At 53.3% G+C, this 21,485-nt stretch overlaps 1 protein-coding gene across 3 annotated transcripts; it reads right to left on the reverse strand.

The window, feature by feature from the left end:
• Window positions 1-3,848: 3,848 nt before the first annotated feature.
• On the reverse strand, window positions 3,849-19,334 carry SPP2 (secreted phosphoprotein 2). Of its 3 annotated transcripts, none has more exons than XM_037069239.1 (8): window positions 19,086-19,334; window positions 18,876-19,000; window positions 16,900-17,022; window positions 15,451-15,558; window positions 13,438-13,492; window positions 12,643-12,693; window positions 10,125-10,219; window positions 3,849-3,951 (listed from the first exon to the last, which is right to left on the reverse strand). In XM_037069239.1, exons 1-7 carry the CDS (start codon window positions 19,150-19,152, stop codon window positions 10,134-10,136), a joined length of 615 nt encoding a protein of 204 aa, XP_036925134.1. In that variant the 5' UTR covers window positions 19,153-19,334; the 3' UTR covers window positions 3,849-3,951; window positions 10,125-10,133. The 3 variants fall into 3 exon arrangements, with proteins under 3 accessions (XP_036925134.1, XP_036925133.1, XP_036925135.1); XM_037069238.1 differs by having other exon boundaries at window positions 3,849-3,954; window positions 19,086-19,332; XM_037069240.1 differs by lacking the exon at window positions 3,849-3,951 and adding an exon at window positions 9,857-9,978.
• Between the last annotated feature and the right edge of the window lie 2,151 nt (window positions 19,335-21,485).

A 21,485-nucleotide genomic window follows, 5' to 3' on the forward strand; every position in this document is an offset into this window, starting at 1 on the left:
GTGATGCAGGGTGCCCTGGGGCTGGGCGAGGAGTCTCAGGGACCCCGCAGCATGGAGCTGTGTCCGCTCAGGGCCCAGGCCAAAGAAACGACCGCGGGGAGAGCAGAGGACGCTTCTGCAGAAGCGGGAAGAACCAGCCCTCGTGTGTGTCAGGATGCAGGAGGATCTTTTTCCCAGCTCAGAGGAAAAAGACTCCAATGTCCTATCTGCTCCTTCTTTGCCTCTGGGAGGTGGTTCTGAATGACTTTCAGGGACGCCAGTTTTTTGTTGAATGGTAGCCAAGGGAGTGTCTGTTTGGATACAAAAAGCAAGAATGCCAGCGTCGTGGGCAAAGGAATGCTGGGACCAAGCTCCGGCTTTTCACCCTACTTCACAAGATGGGAAGTCTCGGGAAGAAGAAAGTAATGGGGAGCAGCGTGTTTAACAGGGCGCTTCAGGGTGAGACGCTTCCCCAAGGGCCCCATGGCAGGTTCGAGAACCACGCGGATGGAATCACTTTCATGCACGTGTGTCGGAGCCTGCGGGACACAGGGCTCACTGCAGTTTTGTAAGAGGCGACATGGGATGGCCAGAGGGACCCATTGAGCTGACAGTCTGGCTACCGTCCTCTCTGAGAGAACTTCAGACCCACTGATCACCTTTCTCAAGATTTGATTATTACGATTTCTTTTTAGGGACAGGAGGGCAGAATTCACAGAGCTGAGGTACGAGCCCTATTCCCACGAAACATGGCTCCTCACACAACTGGCCGAACAACATGGAAAACCCTTGGGCTGCTGAAGACTGGACAGATCAGAGCCTGGGAAGGAGGCTGCTTCTTACCCCAATGCCACCAAGCTACCAACGCTCCACAGTCACAAAACAAACCAGACCCCATGCAGTGGAACGTGTAGAAAATCGATCTCATCATCAAAATTAAACCTCCTGCTGAGATCCAGGAAAGGAAGTAAGGCAAACAGGACACCCTAGGCAGCTGTCCCAGACATGCCCCGGCCACGGGTGGGCGTTGGGACGGAGGCGTCCCCAAAGCCGAGCCCTCACCCCGGTAGTGGGCCGAGGGGGGGGGACACGGCCTGTTGGCCACAAGTCAGGCCACGCCGAGACATTCCAGGAATGGCAAATGAGGAAGAACGTTGCCTATTTGAACTCTGGGCGATTTTTAATCCAAGCCGTGAAGGGACAAGGAAGGTAACGTGGGCCATCTGTAGACATGCATGTTGGTTCCGGGGGCCAAGCCCAGTCACCCGCCATCATTACGCTTTGGAAGCTGCCGAAAACGCGCACGTGAAAAGTCACTCTGGCGGGTGGCTCTGGTCACATCTGCCTCTGGAGAGAGGCCCGAACCGCTCTGCTGCAAATTTCAAAGAGGCACGGTGACATTGTCATGGGGCGCTTTATCAACGTCTGTCTCGCACGGGATTTCTGTGGAGGCGGACAGGTGCATGGTCATAAGAAAATCACGAGGTCTCTTTCCAACAGGAATTGCTCCCCCCTGAATTCTGCCTGAGGGAATCTGACCGTGTTTGCTCTTAAAACTAACACCATAGTGCACACAGAGCCTGTGGGTCCCAGACCCTCAATCTGCATCTTTCGTGAGGGCTCCCTGGCTGCCCGTCACCCGCGAGCCCACGACCCCCTTGGGGTCTTTCTCTTCCTGTGACGCACTAGCGCCCAGGGGAAGGCAGTGCCGGGCCGGGCTAGAGCGCGGTGACCGTGCGAGGTGTGGGGACAGCTCACACAGTCCCAATGTACTCGCTCACACAGCCCGTCAGACAGGTCCTGGGGCTGACCCACGACCCAGGGGACTCCTGCCCGGGACCGGTGACGGTTGCTTAACAAGCGTTGACACTTCAGGCCCAGAGTTTGTTTATCCCTCGTCTTTCCCTCCAGAAGAAGTGGAAGAAATGCGCCAGCAAAAATGTCTGGGAAAGACGGGCGAGTGCAGAGATCAGCAAATTCCAGGAATGTGTCCGTTACTTTCTCTGTGGTGGCCATGCTATCCTGACCGCCAAGGAAACCACACCTGCCCTCCACAGGTGTGCCTTCGTGAAGCCGGGGTGCGGGGGCCGGTGGGCAGGGGAGGGGCTGTGCAGAGGCTGCGCAGGTGCGCGGGTTCCACACGCGGAGAAGAGAGGCAGACGAAGACAGCACAGAAAGCAGATCGCTCCCGCTCGTGCAGGTTGTACCAATATGCTCAATGGAGCAGCGGCACCTGGTTAAGTATTCAGCAGCAAATTTAAAGACTAGAGGACCCTGACCCCTACAGGGGGGCTCCAGAAATGCAAAGGCGGTTCAATATCGGCAACAATATTATAACATAATTCACCAGATTATTTTATACAAGAAGAAAGATAAATTCCAATTTTGAAATTCAAAGAAGACAAATTTCAAATGGTGTTTCATCAAGTTCAAGATACACTTACGTTCTAAACTTTTACCAGTGAAAGAGGTACAACCTTAACATGGTTAAACCTATCAATACCCCAGACCAGAAACGAGTGTTGTGCTAAATGAAGACAAACGAAGGTGTCCCTTCGAACTCCAAGTCAGGCACAGACATGCGTGCTTCTCCCCTCTCTGCCCTCCGGCCCTGTTGGATACGTTCAAAGAACACAGGCCAAGGAAGGGCGTGGCCTTCCAAAGATGATGAGGAGGCGAAATTAATATTATTTGCAGAAGTTATATCGTGTACATGGAATACCCCAGAGTATCACCTGAAAACCTATTACCTAATATATAAAATTCAGTTTTGTATCCTAAGATATGATCACAAAAGATTTTATTTATCGTAACAACAGAAAGAAAAATACCAATACATAAATTATAAAAGAAATACACATGCACACTCTTAAATTCTATGAAGGGACAGGGAAGAAGGCTTCAGTGAATGGAAATGTGTACCTTATTCTTATGAAGCAAAACTCAAAAGTCTAAAGATGTCTGTTTTTCCTAACTTAGTCTATACATTTGGTGTAGTTAATTTGATTGAAAACACCAACCCAACTTATGTTCATAAGTTGACAGACTGACCTCAAAGTCAAAATACAGACAGGTACCTGGGAGGCTCTGAAAACAATACAGAAGATGGGGTGGTGGGGCGCACACCAGGTTCATTGAGCACTTGGAAGCTGTGGTGAGGGGGGCAGTTGGCTCCGGAGAGGGGTGAACCACCTCGTCGACATTGGGGTGCAAACACCGGGCAGCGCCCCAGTGTGTCGTGTGTCCACAGTGCAACGTCCGGGGCCCCCTGCCATCTCCGTGGAAGGCTTCAAGGAACAACTTGGGTTTCAGCCTCGCTGGCAACGGGCCACATTCCAGTTTCAGGTTCTCGAATCTTTGAGTCCTCTCACTGCTTGGCCAGCCCCACAGCAGGCTGGCCGCAGAAAACCTGGCTGCACACTGGGGCAGGGTTCTAAGTAAGTGGCTTGGGGACAGAGTCCTTGGGTTCGTTTCTGGTGACACCTAGAAAGCCGGCTCTGCTGTGGATTCCGTGGACGAAGAAACCTACAGGAGAAGAAGACGCTAGGCCGGACTTTCAGTGGTGGAGGAGGTTGCCTCCTGTCCCTGAATCGCCAGATGGTTTCTCTTTAAAAATTAAAATTAGTCACCAAAGGCAAGACACTCTTCGGCGCTGAGCCGCCTGGTTCTGCTCGTCTTTGTAAGAACGAGGGATTCACGACCATGGTATGTCGATCTCGAACCCGTGTCCGACGTGACTGTGCTGCACGCAGCCACTTGGTGAGTCTCAACTCCTAAAACCTTTAGCTGATGTTCATCCCCTCGCAGGTTTAGCTTATCTAAGAATTTGATAGTGACTCCTATTTGCTGCTTAAGAATCAGACAGTGAAAGAGAAAAAAAGTAAGACCTTTATTAAGGACTGCAACCCATCAGAAGGAAAATGACACACGTCCTGAAGTGTCCTCACTGGCACATTTCCTTCCAAAGCGTCTCTGCTGTTAAAGAAAGGACGAGAGGATTAGACTCTACTGTGTGCGTGTCGCATGCGTGCAGTGGCAGTGCGGGGCGGGGAGTCCTGGGCGCTGTTCAACAGGGACCCCAGAGGGCACAGGAGACGAGAGCAATGGGGCAGAGCAGCCAGCTGCCTGAACAGAGAAGAGGGCGGAAGTCACCCTCGGGGAGGAGAGGAGGTACCGAGTCCAGGGAACGCAGATGGAGCCCCAGGCGGGAAGTTCTTGTCTCCAAAAGGGGGAGTCCAGAGGGGCCTGAGGAAAGCCTACCACCCCGTGCTGGGGTGCTGGCAGCCTGAGGAAGAGCTGGTGGTGGGAGGGAAGAGACGGCCAAGCCAGGAAAGAGGTGGGCTGGCCTCAGCTGTGCCATCCGAGGGGATGAGGCTGGAAATAGGCAGCAAGGGTCATTCGTTCATTCATTCACTCGTTCATCCGTCCATTCAGCCAACAGGTGCTTCGAGTATCGACTGGGGGTCACAACGATCAGTAAGACACAGACCTGATCTCCAATGTGAAGGAAGGAGGAAGAGAGGAAGGGATTGTGTACCGGTGGGGAAGACAGAAGCAGAGCACAGCACAGCGAATGCAACTCCAGAGAGGCCCGTGGGCCGGGAACCCCGAGGAAAGGGGTGTCTGGAGAAGATGTGTCAGTCCGGCCCCAGGGAGAAGCTGGGGGGGTGCTGTAGCCCAGCAGCGGGGCCTTGGGCGCAGAGGCCAGGCCCAGACTGGGGACTGGAGGAGCACTCCACCGTGGGACTCCTCCACGTGGAACAGAGGCGGGAGGGGCAGGGGACCCAGAGAGGAGCCACAGCCCTGGGGGGAGGGCCCGATTCCTCAGGCCCCCCATCTCAAGGGAGTGTAGGCTCCTCCCTCCAGGGGAGCACCGGTGTTACCATAACGCTGGTGACAGTGCAGAGGTGACTTTGAGATGGACGAGATGACACCACACCAGCCTAGAGAGGACAAGGCCAGAACATGGAGAAGAGGGGACAGAGCTGGGAACATCAGAGAAGGACGAACTTGGTGACTGGCTGGATGGGGGTGCGGGGGGAGGTAGAAGATGGATTCGTTTTGGGTCTCAGTAACCAGGAAGGTGAGCTGGACCAGGAGGAAGAGAAGACCAGCAGGGAAGGCTTCTGTTCTGAGCGTGGGCTGCGGTACCCACGCAACGGCAGGGTCCGCACGGTGCTGTTAAGCAAACCTGTTGTTCAGGCCAAGGGACATCATGGAAGTAGGAGTCAGAATAGTCCACAGACAGGTGGGCACTCCAGGGTGTGCATGGGCTCAGGTGGGGGAGAGTACACTGCGTGCAGAGCCCTGGGGGCCATCACCGTTTCAGGAGCAGAAGGTAGAGGAGAGATCCTCAAAAAAGAGAGAGAACTCTCAGCTGAGAGGAGAACCAGGGAGGCACAGGCTCAGAGACCAGAGGGTTTCGGGGAGGAAAGGAGTTTTCATCAGCATCAAATGTGGCTGACGTTCAGCAGGAACAGGGGTGGACAGGGCCCAGGAGGCAGACGGGTGGCTACAGAGTGGGGGGTGGAGCAGTGTCCCTAGAGGGGCGGGAGAGAGGTGCTGGAGGCAGCGAGTGCTGACGGCTTGTCTTCAGGTCCCGGTGAGAAGGAAGAGAAGCTGGGGATAAACGAGGGAGGGGACCCATTCTGACGCCAATTCTCACCATTCCCAGAAATTTGCCGCTCACTGATTCACTGGCAGCTCCCAAGTCAAAACTTCTAGAGCTTTCCCATGCATTCCAGGACATGCTCCAGGCGACGAAAACCTCCAGGCTTTCAACCTGCCGCGGCGGAACAAGGCTGCTCTGCCTCCGGGTCTCGGCTCTCGTGCTGCGGACGAGGGTCTTTTTGGTACCACATGTTTCGCACTTTTGTCTTCGCTGTAGGTGCTTTCTCCGTGTGCAGTGGCCCCTCGGGGCCGGGCCGAGTGCTGCCTGGTGACCCTGAGCTCCAGGAGGCTTCCAGGCGCCTCGGGGGGACACACGCGTGTTCGATGAGCCCTGTTTGGTCCTGAGTTGGAGCGCAGCCGGTGGTGAGTTCCACGTGAACACATCAACAATGCGTGGGAAAGGAGGCATCTTTGAACAGATATACGCGTGCAGTGTGCCCGGAGGATGGTGGGAGCCTGCCCCGTGTTCTGGGGATCCACTGACGCAGTGTTTCCGGTGGCTTCTGTGCACGGAACTATGGCGGAGACTGAGAACGGGCGGCACTTGGAGGGGGAGGTGGCAGGCGTGCGCAGGAGGGACGCTCACAGCAGAGTGTGCGTGCACAAAGTCACACACAGGCAGGCTTCCACCTCCCTCCGGGCATGGCCGAGTCTCTTCCGTCTGAGGAGGGTGTGGGGACCAGACTCCCCCATCGGTGGCCAGTCCTGGGAGCTCAGGACTGGAAGTCGCTGGTGGGTCTCTTACCTGGGATGAACTCGCTCAGCCAGCTCACTGAGAGGCCCGGGTTTCAGGGCCACGCCTCTCACGTGGTTGGTGGCCGGTGGGTACGTCGTTACTGCTCCTGCTCCATCACAGTCTTTGCCTTCTAGCTGGTTACTAGAGTAACCCAGCTCCACCCAGCCCGTGGTACATGTATCTCAGACAAAGACTCCTGGAGCTTCGGCCCTCTCTTGCTGTTTTCCAAACGTGGAAATAGCATCATGAGGTCAAGCATCATGGGTAGGAGAAGAGGGGCCTTGGAGACAGACAGACACAGAGACAGACACGGGGACCTATGTCTCAATGCCAGCCCCATGTCTGAAAGCAGAGGCCTCTAATGCCTGTTTCCTCAACTAGGAAATGGGGACAGGAATGACAGAACATCCTTGGGATCATTGTAGGCTTTCTATAAGGCCAAGTGCGTGCAGGGGGGTCCACCCACAGCCCCGGCACCCATGGGAGTTCGGATTCTCACTGGCACAGGGACAGGCAGGAAGTGGGTGCACAGTGGACATGCGCTGAACTGATGAGAGCGTGAGACTGATTCTTGGCACCACTCGGTGGCTGACAAGGGCCCCACGGAGAACTGCCCCTGCCCTGGCCTCTGGCGAGGGGTAGAAGAATTCTGAACCGATGGACCATAAAGGCCAGTGCATTGCCCACCCTGCGGTGGGGGTGCAGTCGCTTTGGTGCCCCGTCTCTGGCCTCTCCGTAATGGAAACGTCAGAACTACCCTGGCTATAAAGACCAAGAGAGCAGGAGACCCTCACATCAAGTCCTTTTCACGAGAGAGCGGGGACCTCTTTTAGAACAGCAAGCATGGGGAAAAGGGTCACAGCTCTGGTGAAATCGCACCTTTCACTAGCCGCTCCAACATGCGAAATGGTTTTCTAGCTCCTGAGCAGGAGCCTGGAACCGCGTTTTCGAGACCACGAAACACTGATGCGGCTCCTGTTTTGGTCCAGACACTGAGCCCAGCTCTGGGGCGTCCGTGCTCCACGAGCCGAAGTCTCTGCCTTCGGAAAGGTCCCCGCGGGGAAGGCGACCTTCACGGGGTAAAAGGAGCCATCTGGTTTTGGTTCATCCACTCCTTCCTCCCAACGCCATCGAACCCTTATTCTAGACACCGCTTCTCAGCATTACAAAGCAAAGGATATTGTTATGATTGATTTAAAACAGAAATCCTCGATCATCTTTTTCTTATTGTTAAACTAAAATAATTAATAAGGGGAACAAGCTAAGACATCCCCAAGGAGCTCATGGTCCAGTAGGGACAGAAACCAGTAAATAATAATCATGATAAATGGCTGAAGGACCTGAGTCCTAGAGGTTCAGGGGGCGGGTCACGGCACCGGCTGGGAAAGGGCGGACCGGGCCGGAGCCAGAACCGCCGACTCCAGACCTCCTGGGTCGGCCTCCCACTGGGCGCCCTGGGCCAGCCCTCGCAACCTCACTTATGATTCCAGGGAACTTTGGGCACAGGGTGGACACCTGCCCCGCGGAAGGTCGCAGGAGGGCAGAGACACGGCCAGGACTCTAGGCAAAGTCAGAGCCCCGGTCAGGGGGGTCGCCTTTGGCCGTTCTTTTGTGCTGTCTCTGAAGAGATGTTTTTGAAGCGATTGGTTTCTTTAAAGAAATCAGGTCATGATTTTATGCAGAAATGCATATGTATGCCTGCCCGATATAAGCATATTATTAATAATAAAACACAGCCAAGTCATCGGGAATTCTTTCCCGCCGGAGGGTGCTCCGTAAAGCCCAAAGAAGTGACTTCAGTTTATGAAAAAGGACTACGATGAGTCTGTTTCTTCATAATGAGTAGTTTCTTGCTCTCAGGCCAAAGTGGGTTTTTATTTTTAGGGCGCACGTAGATGAAAAACAAAACCCACCATCGGCATCTTTCGTCCAACACCACCTCACTGGCAGATTTTTCTTCTGTTTTAGTAAAAAGTCAGTGGACTTCTTTCAAGCTCCGATGGTGAAAAATTAATTATACTATGCTTAGCTGGGTCTTCTTTACTCTTTAAGAATAAAAGAATCTCAAGAACTAAAATGAAGTACCCCATCGTTCACTCAGAAGCACGCTTCCGGATGCCTGCTGTGTGCCAGGCTCTGCCCAGGGCCTGGGAGACAGTGGTCCAGTCCCCTGACCCTGTGCCCTCGGATCCCAGGGAGAGGGGAGAGATGCGGCACAGAGCAGCCCTGCAGTACCCTGGGACAAGGACTTTTGTGACGCCCACAGAGAAATGTATCTCTGGCTTGGGCAGGGCCCCTGAGCTGAACCCGGGGTGGGGAGGAGGAATCAGCCAGGTGGGTGTTTCAGGTAGAGGGCACATCGGGAAAAATTGCAAGTATCTGAGATTTGTAGGAGCTTAGGGGTCAGGTGGACTTGGGAAGGATGAGGCTAGGGAAGTGGGTGGGGCCACCAAGGCCTAAGCGGGCCATGCTGGGGACTTCGGACTTTACCCTGCAGGCATACAGTGCTATGTAAACTGTAAGCTTGTGAAGGACTGCGTGCTTTGTTATTAACTTGCCTGTGTGTGTGTAAAAGCAAATGCACACAGAACTGACCCCTGTGACTGCACCCAAGGGTCGTGGTAAACGCACCCTTCACGATGCCCCTTTACCACACGGCTTCACAAATGCATGGCTTCTGCCTTTGCTCCAACCCCCCGAACTGAGAACTCGTAAACCCATGAGACTCGATGCTCAGGGTGGGTTTGAAGAACCGGGGCTCAGACTCCAGCCCCCCACCTTTTCTCTCAGCTCAGGGTCTGACTTCTGCACACCTCTGCGGAATCCCTTAAGTGAAGCAAGCATTAGGGGGTTTAAGTGGAGAAGGACCAGAGTCTCCTCTGGGTTTCCAGATACCCCTGAGGACAGCATGCAAGCTGGACATCATGGGACCAGGGCCTGGGCCAACGCCAGAGAGACAGTGGGGACAAATCAACAGTGTGCCACGCTAGGAGAAGACAGAGGGTAAAGAAGAGTCGCAGACACTCTACAATTTTGCGCTTGCGAAAATTAGGCGGCTGGTGATGTCTTTCATTGAGAATGGGAGCTGGAGAGGGAGCTGGTTGGGTTTCATTCACGCGCGGGGTATCCATGGCAACGGCATCTAGTGGGCCTGGATCCCAGATGGAGCAGGGCAGGAGATGCGGGCTTGGAAATAATTGCATAACGATGATCAAGTCGGGCGAGTGGAAGGGATGACAAAAGAAGAAAGGAACTCGGTTACAGAGATAATACAAATGGTGGCCTGGATTGAAACTATCCGTGGAGGAAGGGAAGGCAGATCACAGTCCACGGATTTGAAGGATTAAAATCCAGTTTGCAAAAAGCAGAAAAGGAAACGGGAGGCCAAGCAATTGAGCAGGAGCCGTGACACAACTGTGTCAGAAGCTTAACAGAGAGGGCAGAAGGGCAGGGGGGACCCCAGGCCCAAGGAAGGGGCTGTTCTCTCATTTATGTGTTGTGTTTTTGCTCTTAAAGTGGAAAAACTCGATCACTTCAGTGGGAAAGAGATGGACGGCCCAGGAGTGAGGAGCCGAGGGAGGAGTAGTCAGTAGCTGGGTGGGGAAGAGGCGGTGGGAAGGCGGGGACCGGAGGTGAACCCAGGTACAGACGTTTTGAGGGGTGGGGGCTGCAGTGCGAGGGCCCTCGGTGCAAGAGCCGCCACTTCTGAACACACAGGTTTTGACCTGGGTTTTCTTACCTCAAGGCTCTACTCAAAGCCCGGATTGACTCTCGCTCTGTGCCACAGGCCTGGGGACCTTCTGTTTCCAGGAGGAAAGACCCTTCTCATGGCCTCTGAAAACAGAAAAGGAATGGTAGGCGCTGTCGCATCAAGATCTAAGACAACCTGGGCCAGGTGACGATAAACAGAGCAGCCGGTTCCCGACTAGCATAACCAGAGCCCACCCTGCCGGGAGAACACCCGAGAACACGACGGCTTCGCCTTCCGGATCAAGCTCTCCCACGCTCCATCCTGCGTGGTGCCACAGCTGAACCCTGGGCTTCCATCTCTCCACCGCGTGTGTACTGCCTCCGTCACAGCTGCAAGCCCTCAAGGGCACAGATTGTCACATTGCTCGTGCAGAGTCCTCCGTGGCTCTGCCCCATGCTTGTCACACAGATTTGTTGCATTCAACTAAACTGTCACATTCAAGGCCATCCCTGAGACGGTTGCCTGTCTGTGTCAGTGACGCTCCCAAAGCCCAGAATGGCTTTAGAATTCAGCTCTGGAATTACTCTCTGAGATGTAGAAAAGTGCCAGTCACAATACTTTCTGTCCAAGTTTATATTTGTCCCAAATGGCATTTCCCCACTGCAGCAGCCAACCTCCACGCTGGCCTCCTGGTTACTCACGGGCTTGGGCACTTCCCTCCTCCACTGAACCAGGGCTGGTCTGCGTGATGAACAAATACTCAGAAGTGATGGCGTGTCACTTCCAGAACTAGGTTACAAAAGACTGTGCCTCTGTCTTGGGTGCTCTGTTGCCTGCTCATCTCTCTCTCTGGCTTTCTTTCGTGTTTTGGAGACGCCCAGACAGCCATGTGGAAAGATCCTCTTGGTGGGAAACCAAAGCCCTCAGCTCGTGAAGATCTGGGCCTGCCGACAAGCCCATGGGCAACTTGGAAATGAATCCTTCGGCCCCGGGCAGGCAAGCCTTCAGGTGCCACGACAGCCCCCATCAACACCTCGTCTTTGACCTTGTTAGAGACACTGAGCTGGCCCCGACACACGCCACTGAGCTGCTTCTGATCCCCCAAAACTGCGATAATAACCTACTGTTGCTTTAAACTGCTAAGTTTTAGAGTAACTCGACACGCAGCAATTGGTTAGTAATCTGGTTAATCAGATTTATTTCTAAATGTCTTTTGGCTACTTCTAAAGTCAAACCTAATGGCAAGCGTTTCCTCGCCACTACAGAGATTCAAAAGAATGGGCCGGAGATGCGGAAGGCAATTCCCAAAGAAATGTCCAAAAAATGTCTCAGCAGCAGTCCCACTGGTGGAGGGACTGCACGTTCTTTCGACGTGGCCATCTGGAGAAGGCCCAAAACTGAGGTTTGCATTTTTAAAGATCAAGCCTCAGACTGTAAGCCGTAGCGCTTCCAATAAATTGGAGCATGCCTAGTGAGGACCAGACGTCGGAGTCAGAGTGACAGCCGTATCTGTTTGAGTCATTGCAGTGGATGGAGCTCTCTGTACACAGAGGGAATTTCACAGGTCTTTTGGAAAGCAGCGTGGAGAAACACAGAGGCTCTGGGGCCCGGCAGCCCTGCCCCAGAGGCCTGTCTCTGCCACCCACTAACTGGGTCGAGACGCCCCGTGGCCAGGGGAGCCTGGGCTACACTGGGACAGTCCGTTCACTACACTAAGGGTTGGTCGGGCCCAGCGGAGCCTGGGGCCAGCTGTGGAAACTCGTTGGGCCTCAGTGCGCTCGCCCACAGAGTGCGAAGGAAAACAGTATTGCCTCACAGGGTGGTTGTGACGGCTGAAGAAGAAATGGGTGTCGAGCAATCAAGACAGAGTATTGTGTGTGTACAGTTAACACGTTATTACTCATGTCTTCTACGTAAGCAGGCAAACACCTGGTTCACAGAGCTATCAACAAGAATAAATCAGAAGACTGACCTGTAAACAGGGGAAAATAAATACTGTTGATTACGTCTGCTCATCACGAAGTGCAGCTGGGAGTGGAGGTGCAAGAGGAGATGAAAAGAGTCTGTGTTATTCAGAAAACACCCCAAAGTGGAGCAGGAGCAATGGATGATGCTCATTTCCTGAGGCAGATTTGGCCAGTTGGTCCCTGGTACGTTTAAGCGAATTTTTAAAATATTTGTTATTTATTTATCTTTAGAGGGGAAGGGAAGGAGAGAAGGAGAGAAATATCAATGTATGGTTGCCTCTCGTGAGTCCCCTGCTGGGAACTGGCCTGCAACCCAGGCATGTGCCCTGACTGGGAATCGAACCGCAATCGTGTGGTTCACAGGCCTGCGCTCAATCCACTGAGCTACCCCAGCCGGGGCCCGTTTAAGCGAATTTTAGTGCCTCGAGTTTTCCTTTTCAGCGATCCGCACGGCAAGTGTGTGCAGCACTGCACTGCCTTTCCGCTTCCACTCAAAATACCTTGTAGTTCAGACCTCACCTCCCATGAAATGACCTCAGCAGCGTCTGCCCTGCTGAGAACCGGTCTGCCGACCTGAGCAGGAAAAGCGGGCCACTTACCAAGCGACCGTCCAAGAAACTGTTCCCTTGCGGGTCCGTCAGGAACAAGATCTGCAACACAACAGCAACCATGAGGCCTTGCTGCTTCCAGAATATTCCGTGATTTCATTATTGATGCCCTAGATGGGCCTCTTAAACAAGGAGGAAGTGGGAGATCAGCCAAGAGCTTAGCCACCATCGGCACCCACCGTCAAAGGCCTCGGGAACATAAGAATGTCCCCGGAGCATCAGAGCCCTAAGCCGCCCCACTCCCATGAGAAGCCACACAGGAAGGAAGGAAAGGAGAGCCTGCGCCCCCCCCCACTTTGTCAAAGGAGATGGGTAAGGGTCAGTCAGTTCTGGTCACGTGGCAGGAGGCTGAGCCAGCGCAGCCCCAGTTCAGCCCAGACTCTCCCCCACCCCCAGCTACACGCTATCGCATACCAGGCCCTGCAGCTTAGGTCCTACACCCAGGAGGGGTGAGCGAGCACGTTCAAGTTCAGAGACAGACCCACGTTCAAGGCGAAAACCCACATCTGCCCGGCTCCTGGACGGAGATGTGGGGGCCATCGAATGAAGCCGTGTAAGGAAAAGCCCCATGTAAACACAAAGGGACACGGAAGTGAACCGTGTGGCACTGTTGCCTGGAGTGAAGAAAGAAACCAAAAGAAAGGAAGTGTCTATTTCCATGATGACTGTGCTTGTTCAAAGGTGATGTGTAGATACGTCTAGTTTTAAATGACCCACTCACAGGAAACTTTAATATGAGGTGGTTTCAAGAAAAAAAAACATTAAAAAGAAAAGGTCTCAACTTACCAAAGAGGTCACTGCTCCTCCTTCTGGGAGATCCCAGCACAAACCCAAAACCCAGCTTCATAAGTCCAGGTGTCGGTTCGTATCAGCACAGGAAAGAGAGAAAAGGGTGAGACACGGGGCGGAGGGGGGGAAGGGGAGGGGAAGAATGGGACAACGGTAATAGCATCATCAACAAAGCACTTCAGAAAAGGCACATCTTATCTGGAGGACTCTGATCAATAAGATGGTACGTTAGGTTAAGTAAGTTTATACGGTATTAAGTACGGGCGTCTAAGAAAATGTGTAGGGAAACGCCAGTTACGTGCAGTTCAAATTGACGAGGGTGCTTCCCCTTAGACACAGAATTACTCCCAGACGTTGTGGGCCAGAAGGAGGAAGCCTGTCGTACTGACTGGCCAACGGACTGCGTTCGGTCTCTCTGTGAGGCTGCCACACGCGTTCAGCGAGGTAGCCCTTGTGAGGCCGATGAAAGTCTATACAAACACACGTCCGCAAGGAAAGCTGCACACGGAAGCTCATCACATCATGAGCACCCCAAAAGGGGAAATAACCCAAATGGTGACCGACTAATAAACAGAGAAATCAAGCGTAATGTATCTACACAATGAAATATTACTCAGCGATATCAGGGAATTAAGTACTGGCATGTACCACACCAGGCATGGGGCTCCCGGACAGGATTCTACGGGAAAGGAGCAGTCACAGAAGAACGCATGTCACGTGGTCCCACGCACAGGCCACGTGCAGCCCAGGCGGACCTATGGACGCAGGAAGGGGACTGCTGGTGGTCGCCTGGGGAGGGGCGGGGGACAGAGAATGACAGCGGATGGGTGAGAAGTTCCTTTTGGGGATGATGCATATGTTCTGGGTTTAGAGAGTAGTGAGGGCTGCACACTGTTATGAACTAAAACCTCTGAACCCTACACAGCTCCGTTGGCAGGACGACACCCAGCCAACTGAGCCACGCTGCTTGGGGCTCTCCCTCAGTTTTAGAAAATTCGTTCAGTGAATACTCACCGACTATTTACCCTAAATCAAACATTGCCCGTGACTGACAAAAGTAAACATGTCTGACCTCATGAGACAGACAATCTAGTAAGGAAAGTCGTCAGTGAGCAGACAAATAAATGTGTAATATATTTCAAGTCAGAAATACATGTCGCCCTGGCCGATGTTGGTCGGAGTGTCGTCCGTAACCAAAATGCTGTGGGTTTGATTCCTGGTCAGGGTACCTGCCCGAGTTGCAGGTTTGGTCCCCAGTCTGGGTGCCTAGGGAGGCAGCCACTGAGGCTTCTCCCTCTCCCTTCCTCTCTAGCAGCAGTGAAGAAGTACCCTCAGGTGAGGTTAAAGGAAGCATATACTATTAATTTTACAGTGTTACTGCAGATCAGCATCAGTGGGAATGAAGGAAGAAGCATGTCCTGCCCCCCCCCCGCCCCCGCACCTCCAGTCTGTGCCAGACGCCGGGCCGGATCCGGGCTCATCAACTTCCTTGGTTCGGTCCCCAGCCTGTCGGGTGGACTTTATTCCTGGCATCTATCCCTTCACGTAAGAGGAAGGAGCTGCAGAGCATGAAGGCTATGTACCCTGATCTACCTGCAGAGCTGGCGGATAGTCTGGACGTGGGTCCGACGAAAACGCCCCTCTCTGTTTCACTAAACCGCGGACCAGTGAGCATCTTCCCAAGCCCTAACACTTTGCAGATTTGCTCACTGTGACTTGCGCTCCCAGTCTCACAGAACTTGGGGAAACAGAGAGAGAAATAGAAATAGAGGTAGACAGATGGATAGATACATGCAGACAGGCAGACAGAATGAGAGAGAGCACAGGCTGAAGGAAGTAAGGGATATTGACAATGAGGTTGTAGGTAAAAAAGAGAGAATCCAGTTGAGCAGCAGAGCAGTGCCCGGCCAGGTCTGGGTGATGTCCCCACTACGCTGTGACAGCGGTCCCCCCAGACCCTCACGTCCCCACAGAGGCGCCATCCTGGAGGCCGCCTGGCCCCCGCCATACCTCCTCGCTGCTGTCGGACTCGGAGCTGGAGGACCAGCGGCAGCGCACCCACACGTCCTGCACCTGCCCGGCGGACATCCGCACGGTGCTCCTGCAAGCAGCTGCCGGCTGGAAAAGGCAAGACAGTGAGCAGAGTCTGCAGCAGCTCCCAGGAGGGTTAGGGGGCCGGGCAACGCTGCAGGGCCAGACACAGTGAGGCAGACCGCACAGAAAAGCTCACAGAGGCCCCTCGTCTCTCCAAAACGAAAATTTCTCAAGATCTAAGGAGAAACAAATGAAACACTTAAGCATCTCTCAGGCGTTTGCCTGAGGGGCTGCCCCGAATCCTTTCCCACTCGGGCAACAGAAAGTGGCCGTGGGGACCCAAAGGCTCTGCTTGGCCTCAGGTCTCACTAGAAACAGGTGCTTGTGACCCTGGGTGTGGGTCCTTCGTAAAACAGAGTCATAGCAAAACACCACAGGGTTCCCATTCAGAAGTCACACCATTCGGAGCAGCCCTGATGCACACTGATAGCGCAGCAAAGCCCCGAGAATGTGCACGTCTCAACGCAAAGGCCCGGGAAAGCGAACATTGGGTTGATAACGCTGCCCAGGCTGAAGTGTGGGGCCGTGGTCTGGTCCCTGGGGGTCTGCAACCAAACACGCTGCGGTGCTGCCGTCCATCCCCAGAGGAGCCCCCAGCTGGGCGGGGAGAGAGATGCTGTCACCCAACAGTCAACCGTAACTCCCACCGTTAGCATTTTGAAATTATTTTAAGTGGAATTTGAAACGTCTGTGGGATATTTGACCTCTTTGTATTCACTTTTCTGGGAAACGTCATCATCCCCATTTTAGAGAACAGGAAACTGAGGCAACAGGGGTTCAATGACCTGCCAGGGTCCTTCAGGACCACGGACTCCAGAGCTCATGTCCTCAACATTGGGCCACACCACCCCCACCCAGGCACAGCGCAGGGAGGCCCCCGTGTGGCCGGNCCTGGGGGTCTGCAACCAAACACGCTGCGGTGCTGCCGTCCATCCCCAGAGGAGCCCCCAGCTGGGTGGGGAGAGAGATGCTGTCACCCAACAGTCAATCGCAACTCCCACTGTTAGCATTTTTAAATTATTTTAAGTGGAATTTGAAACGTCTGTGGGATATTTGACCTCTTCGTATTCACTTTTCTGGGAAACGTCATCATCCCCATTTTAGAGAACAGGAAACTGAGGCAACAGGGGTTCAATGACCTGCCAGGGTCCTTCAGGACCACGGACTCCAGAGCTCATGTCCTCAACATTGGGCCACACCACCCCCACCCAGGCACAGCGCAGGGAGGCCCCCGTGTGGCCGGGCAGCAGGCAAGTGTCCAGCACCCCGTGGGCCACCAAAGCAGCTCCAGATCATGGGAGAAGGCAAGGCATTTCCTCATGTTAGGTTCTGGAGCGGTGGGTGGGCCCTCCCCAGCCCACTTACCACGTAGTAGCCCCTTTGGAAGTCACAGGTGGTGGGATCCTCTCCCGAGCCCCTCCGACAGGTCGTCTCTCGGATGCTGAATTCTATATCCATGCTCAAGCTGTTCTCAGCCAGCATGTTGACCTTCATGAAAACAGAGCGTCGGTTGGCCACCCATGTTTCTGAAATTCACCTTGTTAGAAATGTGTATCCCAGCACAGCGAGAACACGTTACAGAATCAACCCCCAATAAAAATAAAAAGCTATGGGTCATCTCAGGACGCCATGGCTCCTTGCCCTCATCTGGACACCAGAGGGCAACGTGCGCCACTGAAGGCATACGACGCTCTAGGGAGACACTGGAACCAGAACCTCCTCCACGCCCTACCTCCAAGGCCAGTGTCGCACCTAATGACTGAGCTTTACAACTGGTCCTCGTCCTTCGCAGGCTCCACACTTGCAGATTTGCCTACTCGCTAAAATCTACTTGTAACTCCAAATTTCAATGCTCAGGGTCCTTTCGCAGTCATCCATGGACGCGTGAGGATTTCACAGAAGGGGCATATGAATGTTGCCTGACCGATGAATCGGAATACTTGGAAAAGGCCAGAGAGAGAGGCAAGGGCAGGCAAGCTTCCAGATAGGATGGCAGCGCACAGGACGCAGAGGGGCATCTCTCCATCACGTACCATTAAGGATCACACACACATGCACAGAAGTGTGTTTATTTGCCAGGGCACATGTGTCTGGGATCAGGTCTGCACAGGGTGGCCCACGAGTTGGATTGGGCCCAGGGCAGGGGGCCGTGCCCACCCCAGCTCGTCTCCCCAGGTCAGAGCTCCACGGTGCCCGTAACCGGCTCTCTCAGGACTCATCCTCCTGTTCTTATTCATCTAGGCATCCGCTGTCCTCTGTAATGAGCTAAATCACAAGCAGGCCTGGCGAGAAGACATTGACTCCTTCACACCGCCAGCGGGTTTCATGGTGTGCAACCCAAAGACAGAAACCTGTCCAGTGGGAGGGGGGAGCGAGGTCCTTGATTCTGGCCCGGTGGCCTTCCAGAACAAATCACCCTCTGGCTTGGCAGCTGACCACACACGCCTCTCATCACCTCCACACCACTCTGGCCACAACGGCCTGGTTCCAGGCCGACACCCAAATAAGCCATAGTCCATCGTTTTCATGACCTATGGCCCATTAGAAAAGACAACTGGGACAATTCAATTGATTTCCTGGGACTCTGGAAATGGGACACCGAGCCACTTTCTGAAGAGGAAGGGTCGAAGTGAATGTGTTGTCCGTGGAGACACAGGAGCCCTGTGCTCCTCACAGCTGGAGAGGGAGCAGGCAAAGGGTGAGCGGAGGTGGCCCCCAGCCACCTCCCAGCTTCACATAAACTAACTGGAGGGCATTGCTGCCCCCTTTGCCCAGGAACTCTTTAGGCGGTGACACCTCCTGGGGACAAGGAAGGGGCGGGCAACTTGCTGTCCACGTTTCTCGTTTCCTTGGGAAGACATTCCTGCTTCTCCTTCTTTGCTTATCACAGACTCCGTCACAGGACAACCAAGAAGACTCCTCTTTCCCTATTTCCAGTGCAAACAGGAAACAGACCACTCACTACTGCATTGACAAAGGAAGGGGAGAGCTTTAGCTCGAAAGCCAGAGTTCATTTCCTATAAATGTGAGAAGCAGAGCTGCTGAACCCGAAGGAGGCTCGTTCTAATAAATGAGCAGCTTCACGAGGAACCTGGGGACATGGGCTGCGTGGCAGGAAGGTCTGGAACGGGAAACGGGCCAGAGGGAGGAAGTGCGCTGCAGAGGACGCAGGCTTCCGGAGAGCTCCGGGGCCTCCTGATCGCATCGGGATGGCTGGAAGAGGTGGTTCGCTATTACCATTTCAAACTGGAAAAAATAAAAAGCAAAGTGCAGCCAACACACTGACAGAAGAAGCCAGAGAGCGGTGGAGAGAGGCGTGGGGAGCGGGCCTGTGAACTCACTCTTTTCACGGAGCTTCTGAACGCCCGGAACAGGTACGGGCTCAGGGACCGGGAGTTCACGTCCGCCACCGAGGCGTTCAGGGCTTGCCGCAGGGAGGGCAGGTCGTAGTCGTACACCGGGAAACCTGGACGCACACGCACACAGGACACCGTGAGACCCGGCGCCCGGGCCAGGACACACCCCGGGTCCCGTGGAGCTGAGCCCCTTACCTGCACAGGTCCCGTTGCTCATCCCGAGGACAAACATGGCCAGTATTTCCAGCACCATCTTCTGCATTCTGGAAGGACTGTCCTTTAGAGCCAGCGAGATTGTCTCTGAGCGTTTGCGGGTGACACGTCTCCCTGAGCAGCGCTCTCCTGGTCAGGGGTGACCGGCTTGCCTGCCCTGACAGGGGCAGTCCGCAGCTCGCCCAGAAACCATCGATCCGGGTGAATATTTACCACCACCTTTTCCTGTGCAGAGGCGCCAGTGTGCGGCCACTTTTGAAGATGCGAATGGAATGTGGGACTTTAGCCCACGGCCAAGACACCGAGAGGCCTGGGACGGCTGTGCCTGTTTGTTTTTCTCTGCTTTAACTGCATGCGCATACACAGTTTATTTCTCTCTTTTCCATTTCTTTTTTTGGAGGAAGGGAAGGGTGCATCTTATTTTCAACAAAACTTCACTTTAAATTGTTGTCTATTCAGTTCCCTCTCATGTTCCTCAAAATCTTGCAGTTGACTGTTTATGAAAAGTGTGTGGTTATTTCAAGATCTTTCTGGTAATTAAAACTGCAAAGAAGATTATTTACCCTATAGAACTTCACTTCACCAAGCAGGGACCACCTGCTCTGCACACGGGCATGTTTGTGCTTCCCCGGGCTGGTGAGGTGTTTGCGTATTGACGGTTCTCACACAGGGTAAAAGCCCAAGGTCATGGGCGAACCATTGAAAAGAAGAGACACTTCATAGTAAATATAGCGTGCGTGACAGGCAGGCCCTTATGTTCTCATTCTGGGATTCACACGTAAGAAGCCGTGTTGCTCTGTGGCTCAGAAAGCCTGGACTTTCCAGGCTCCGCACTTGTCAGGAGTGTGGCCTTGGTTGTGGTTCTCAACCCCTCTGAGCCTCAACTTCCTCATCCATGAAATCGGCAGAATGGGCAGATGTGAGGTGTATTTCACAGTCGGTGTTTTCCAGAGAAACTGGCCCAACAGGGTGTTTATATATGTAGATGTTTATGTAGATGTTATAGATATATGTTATAGTTATTTACATATAAATAACTATTTTGAGATCATATATACACATAGAAAGAGAGGAGAGAGAAGGAGAGAGAAAGTCCAAAACCTGCAGGGTGGACCTGCAGGTTGGAAAGCCAGGGAAGAGTCAACTTTTAAGTGTTGGCCTCCGTTCTTTTTTTTTAATATTTTATTTATTTATTTATTTTCAGAGAGAGGAGAAGGGAAGGAGAGAGGGAGAGAAATATCAGTGTGTGGTTGCCTCCCATGTGTCCCCCACTGGGAACTGGCCTGCAACCCAGGCACGTGCCCTGACTGGGAATCGAACCGAGATCCTTTGCTTCACAGGCCCGTGCTCAATCCACTGAGCTACACCAGCCAGGGCTTGGCCTCCATTCTTAGTTAGGGCGGGTAGGGCGAGACTTGTTCTTCAGTGTAAGCCTTGTGGTGGTTTTCAGCTTTTAAAAATACGTCAAATATCATCGTGGAAAGAAAAGAGATTACATTTGAATTTTCAAGGCTAGCAGAAAATGCCTCCCAAATTTAGTTGCGAGCATCTGCTTATCTCTGGAATGCATAACACCACCCCATGTCGGCCTCTCCCCAGAAAAGGGAGGGGTATAGGGGGCACCTTACTGGGGTCTTGGCCACTCTACTCCGGGTGCTCAGACCTGGGGTCAGTCCTGGGTCGGTTTCCGTCTTTACCACCAGCAAGCAGCCACCATTTAAGAGCAAGGAGAATGAAGAACTCGATAACCCCAGTGGAGAGGTGATCGGCACGCACACTTCTAATGCCCATCGTCAACCCTGTGCTAACCCCTTGGAAGCATAATAAGGACATTTATTTTAAAATATCATACTTTCTTTTTAAAAATGTAAACCAATAGACAGGTTTGTGGGCTCAGCTGCTAAATGCACTCCAAAGATTTACCCATATTTTTCGGACTATAAAACACAACCCCCAATTTGAGAGGAAAATGGGGGTGCGTCTTATAATCCGAATGTAGCTTTACATTTACATTGGTGAAATATTGTGTTATTTATGTTTTTAAATATTTCACCACATTTTTTGCTTCAAAAGTTGTTTCCCCATCTTTCTTCTGTAAAACCTGGGTGCGTCTTAGGGTCCAAAAGACACAGAATATAAAGTCTTCTGTGATCCTTCCAAATTCTTGGGACAGCTTTGCACCTCTGTGACGTTAGCTCTCTAGACCTGTATCTAATGAGATATTCGATATTTTCCTACCTGGTAAGACATGGCTATTTTCAGACTGTTTTCCAGCATGTGCTTCTCTGAAGGACACCAGGTGGAGAGGCTGCCCGGGGAGTCGCACGGCTGCCTTCCGCGGGCTTCCGGATGGGGCGGCCGAGGCCCAGGGACAGGGCCGTT

This window comes from Sturnira hondurensis, unplaced genomic scaffold (assembly GCF_014824575.4).
Source record: "Sturnira hondurensis isolate 20B ecotype Veracruz unplaced genomic scaffold, ASM1482457v3 Scaffold0018493, whole genome shotgun sequence".
Classification (NCBI taxonomy): domain Eukaryota; kingdom Metazoa; phylum Chordata; class Mammalia; order Chiroptera; family Phyllostomidae; genus Sturnira; species Sturnira hondurensis.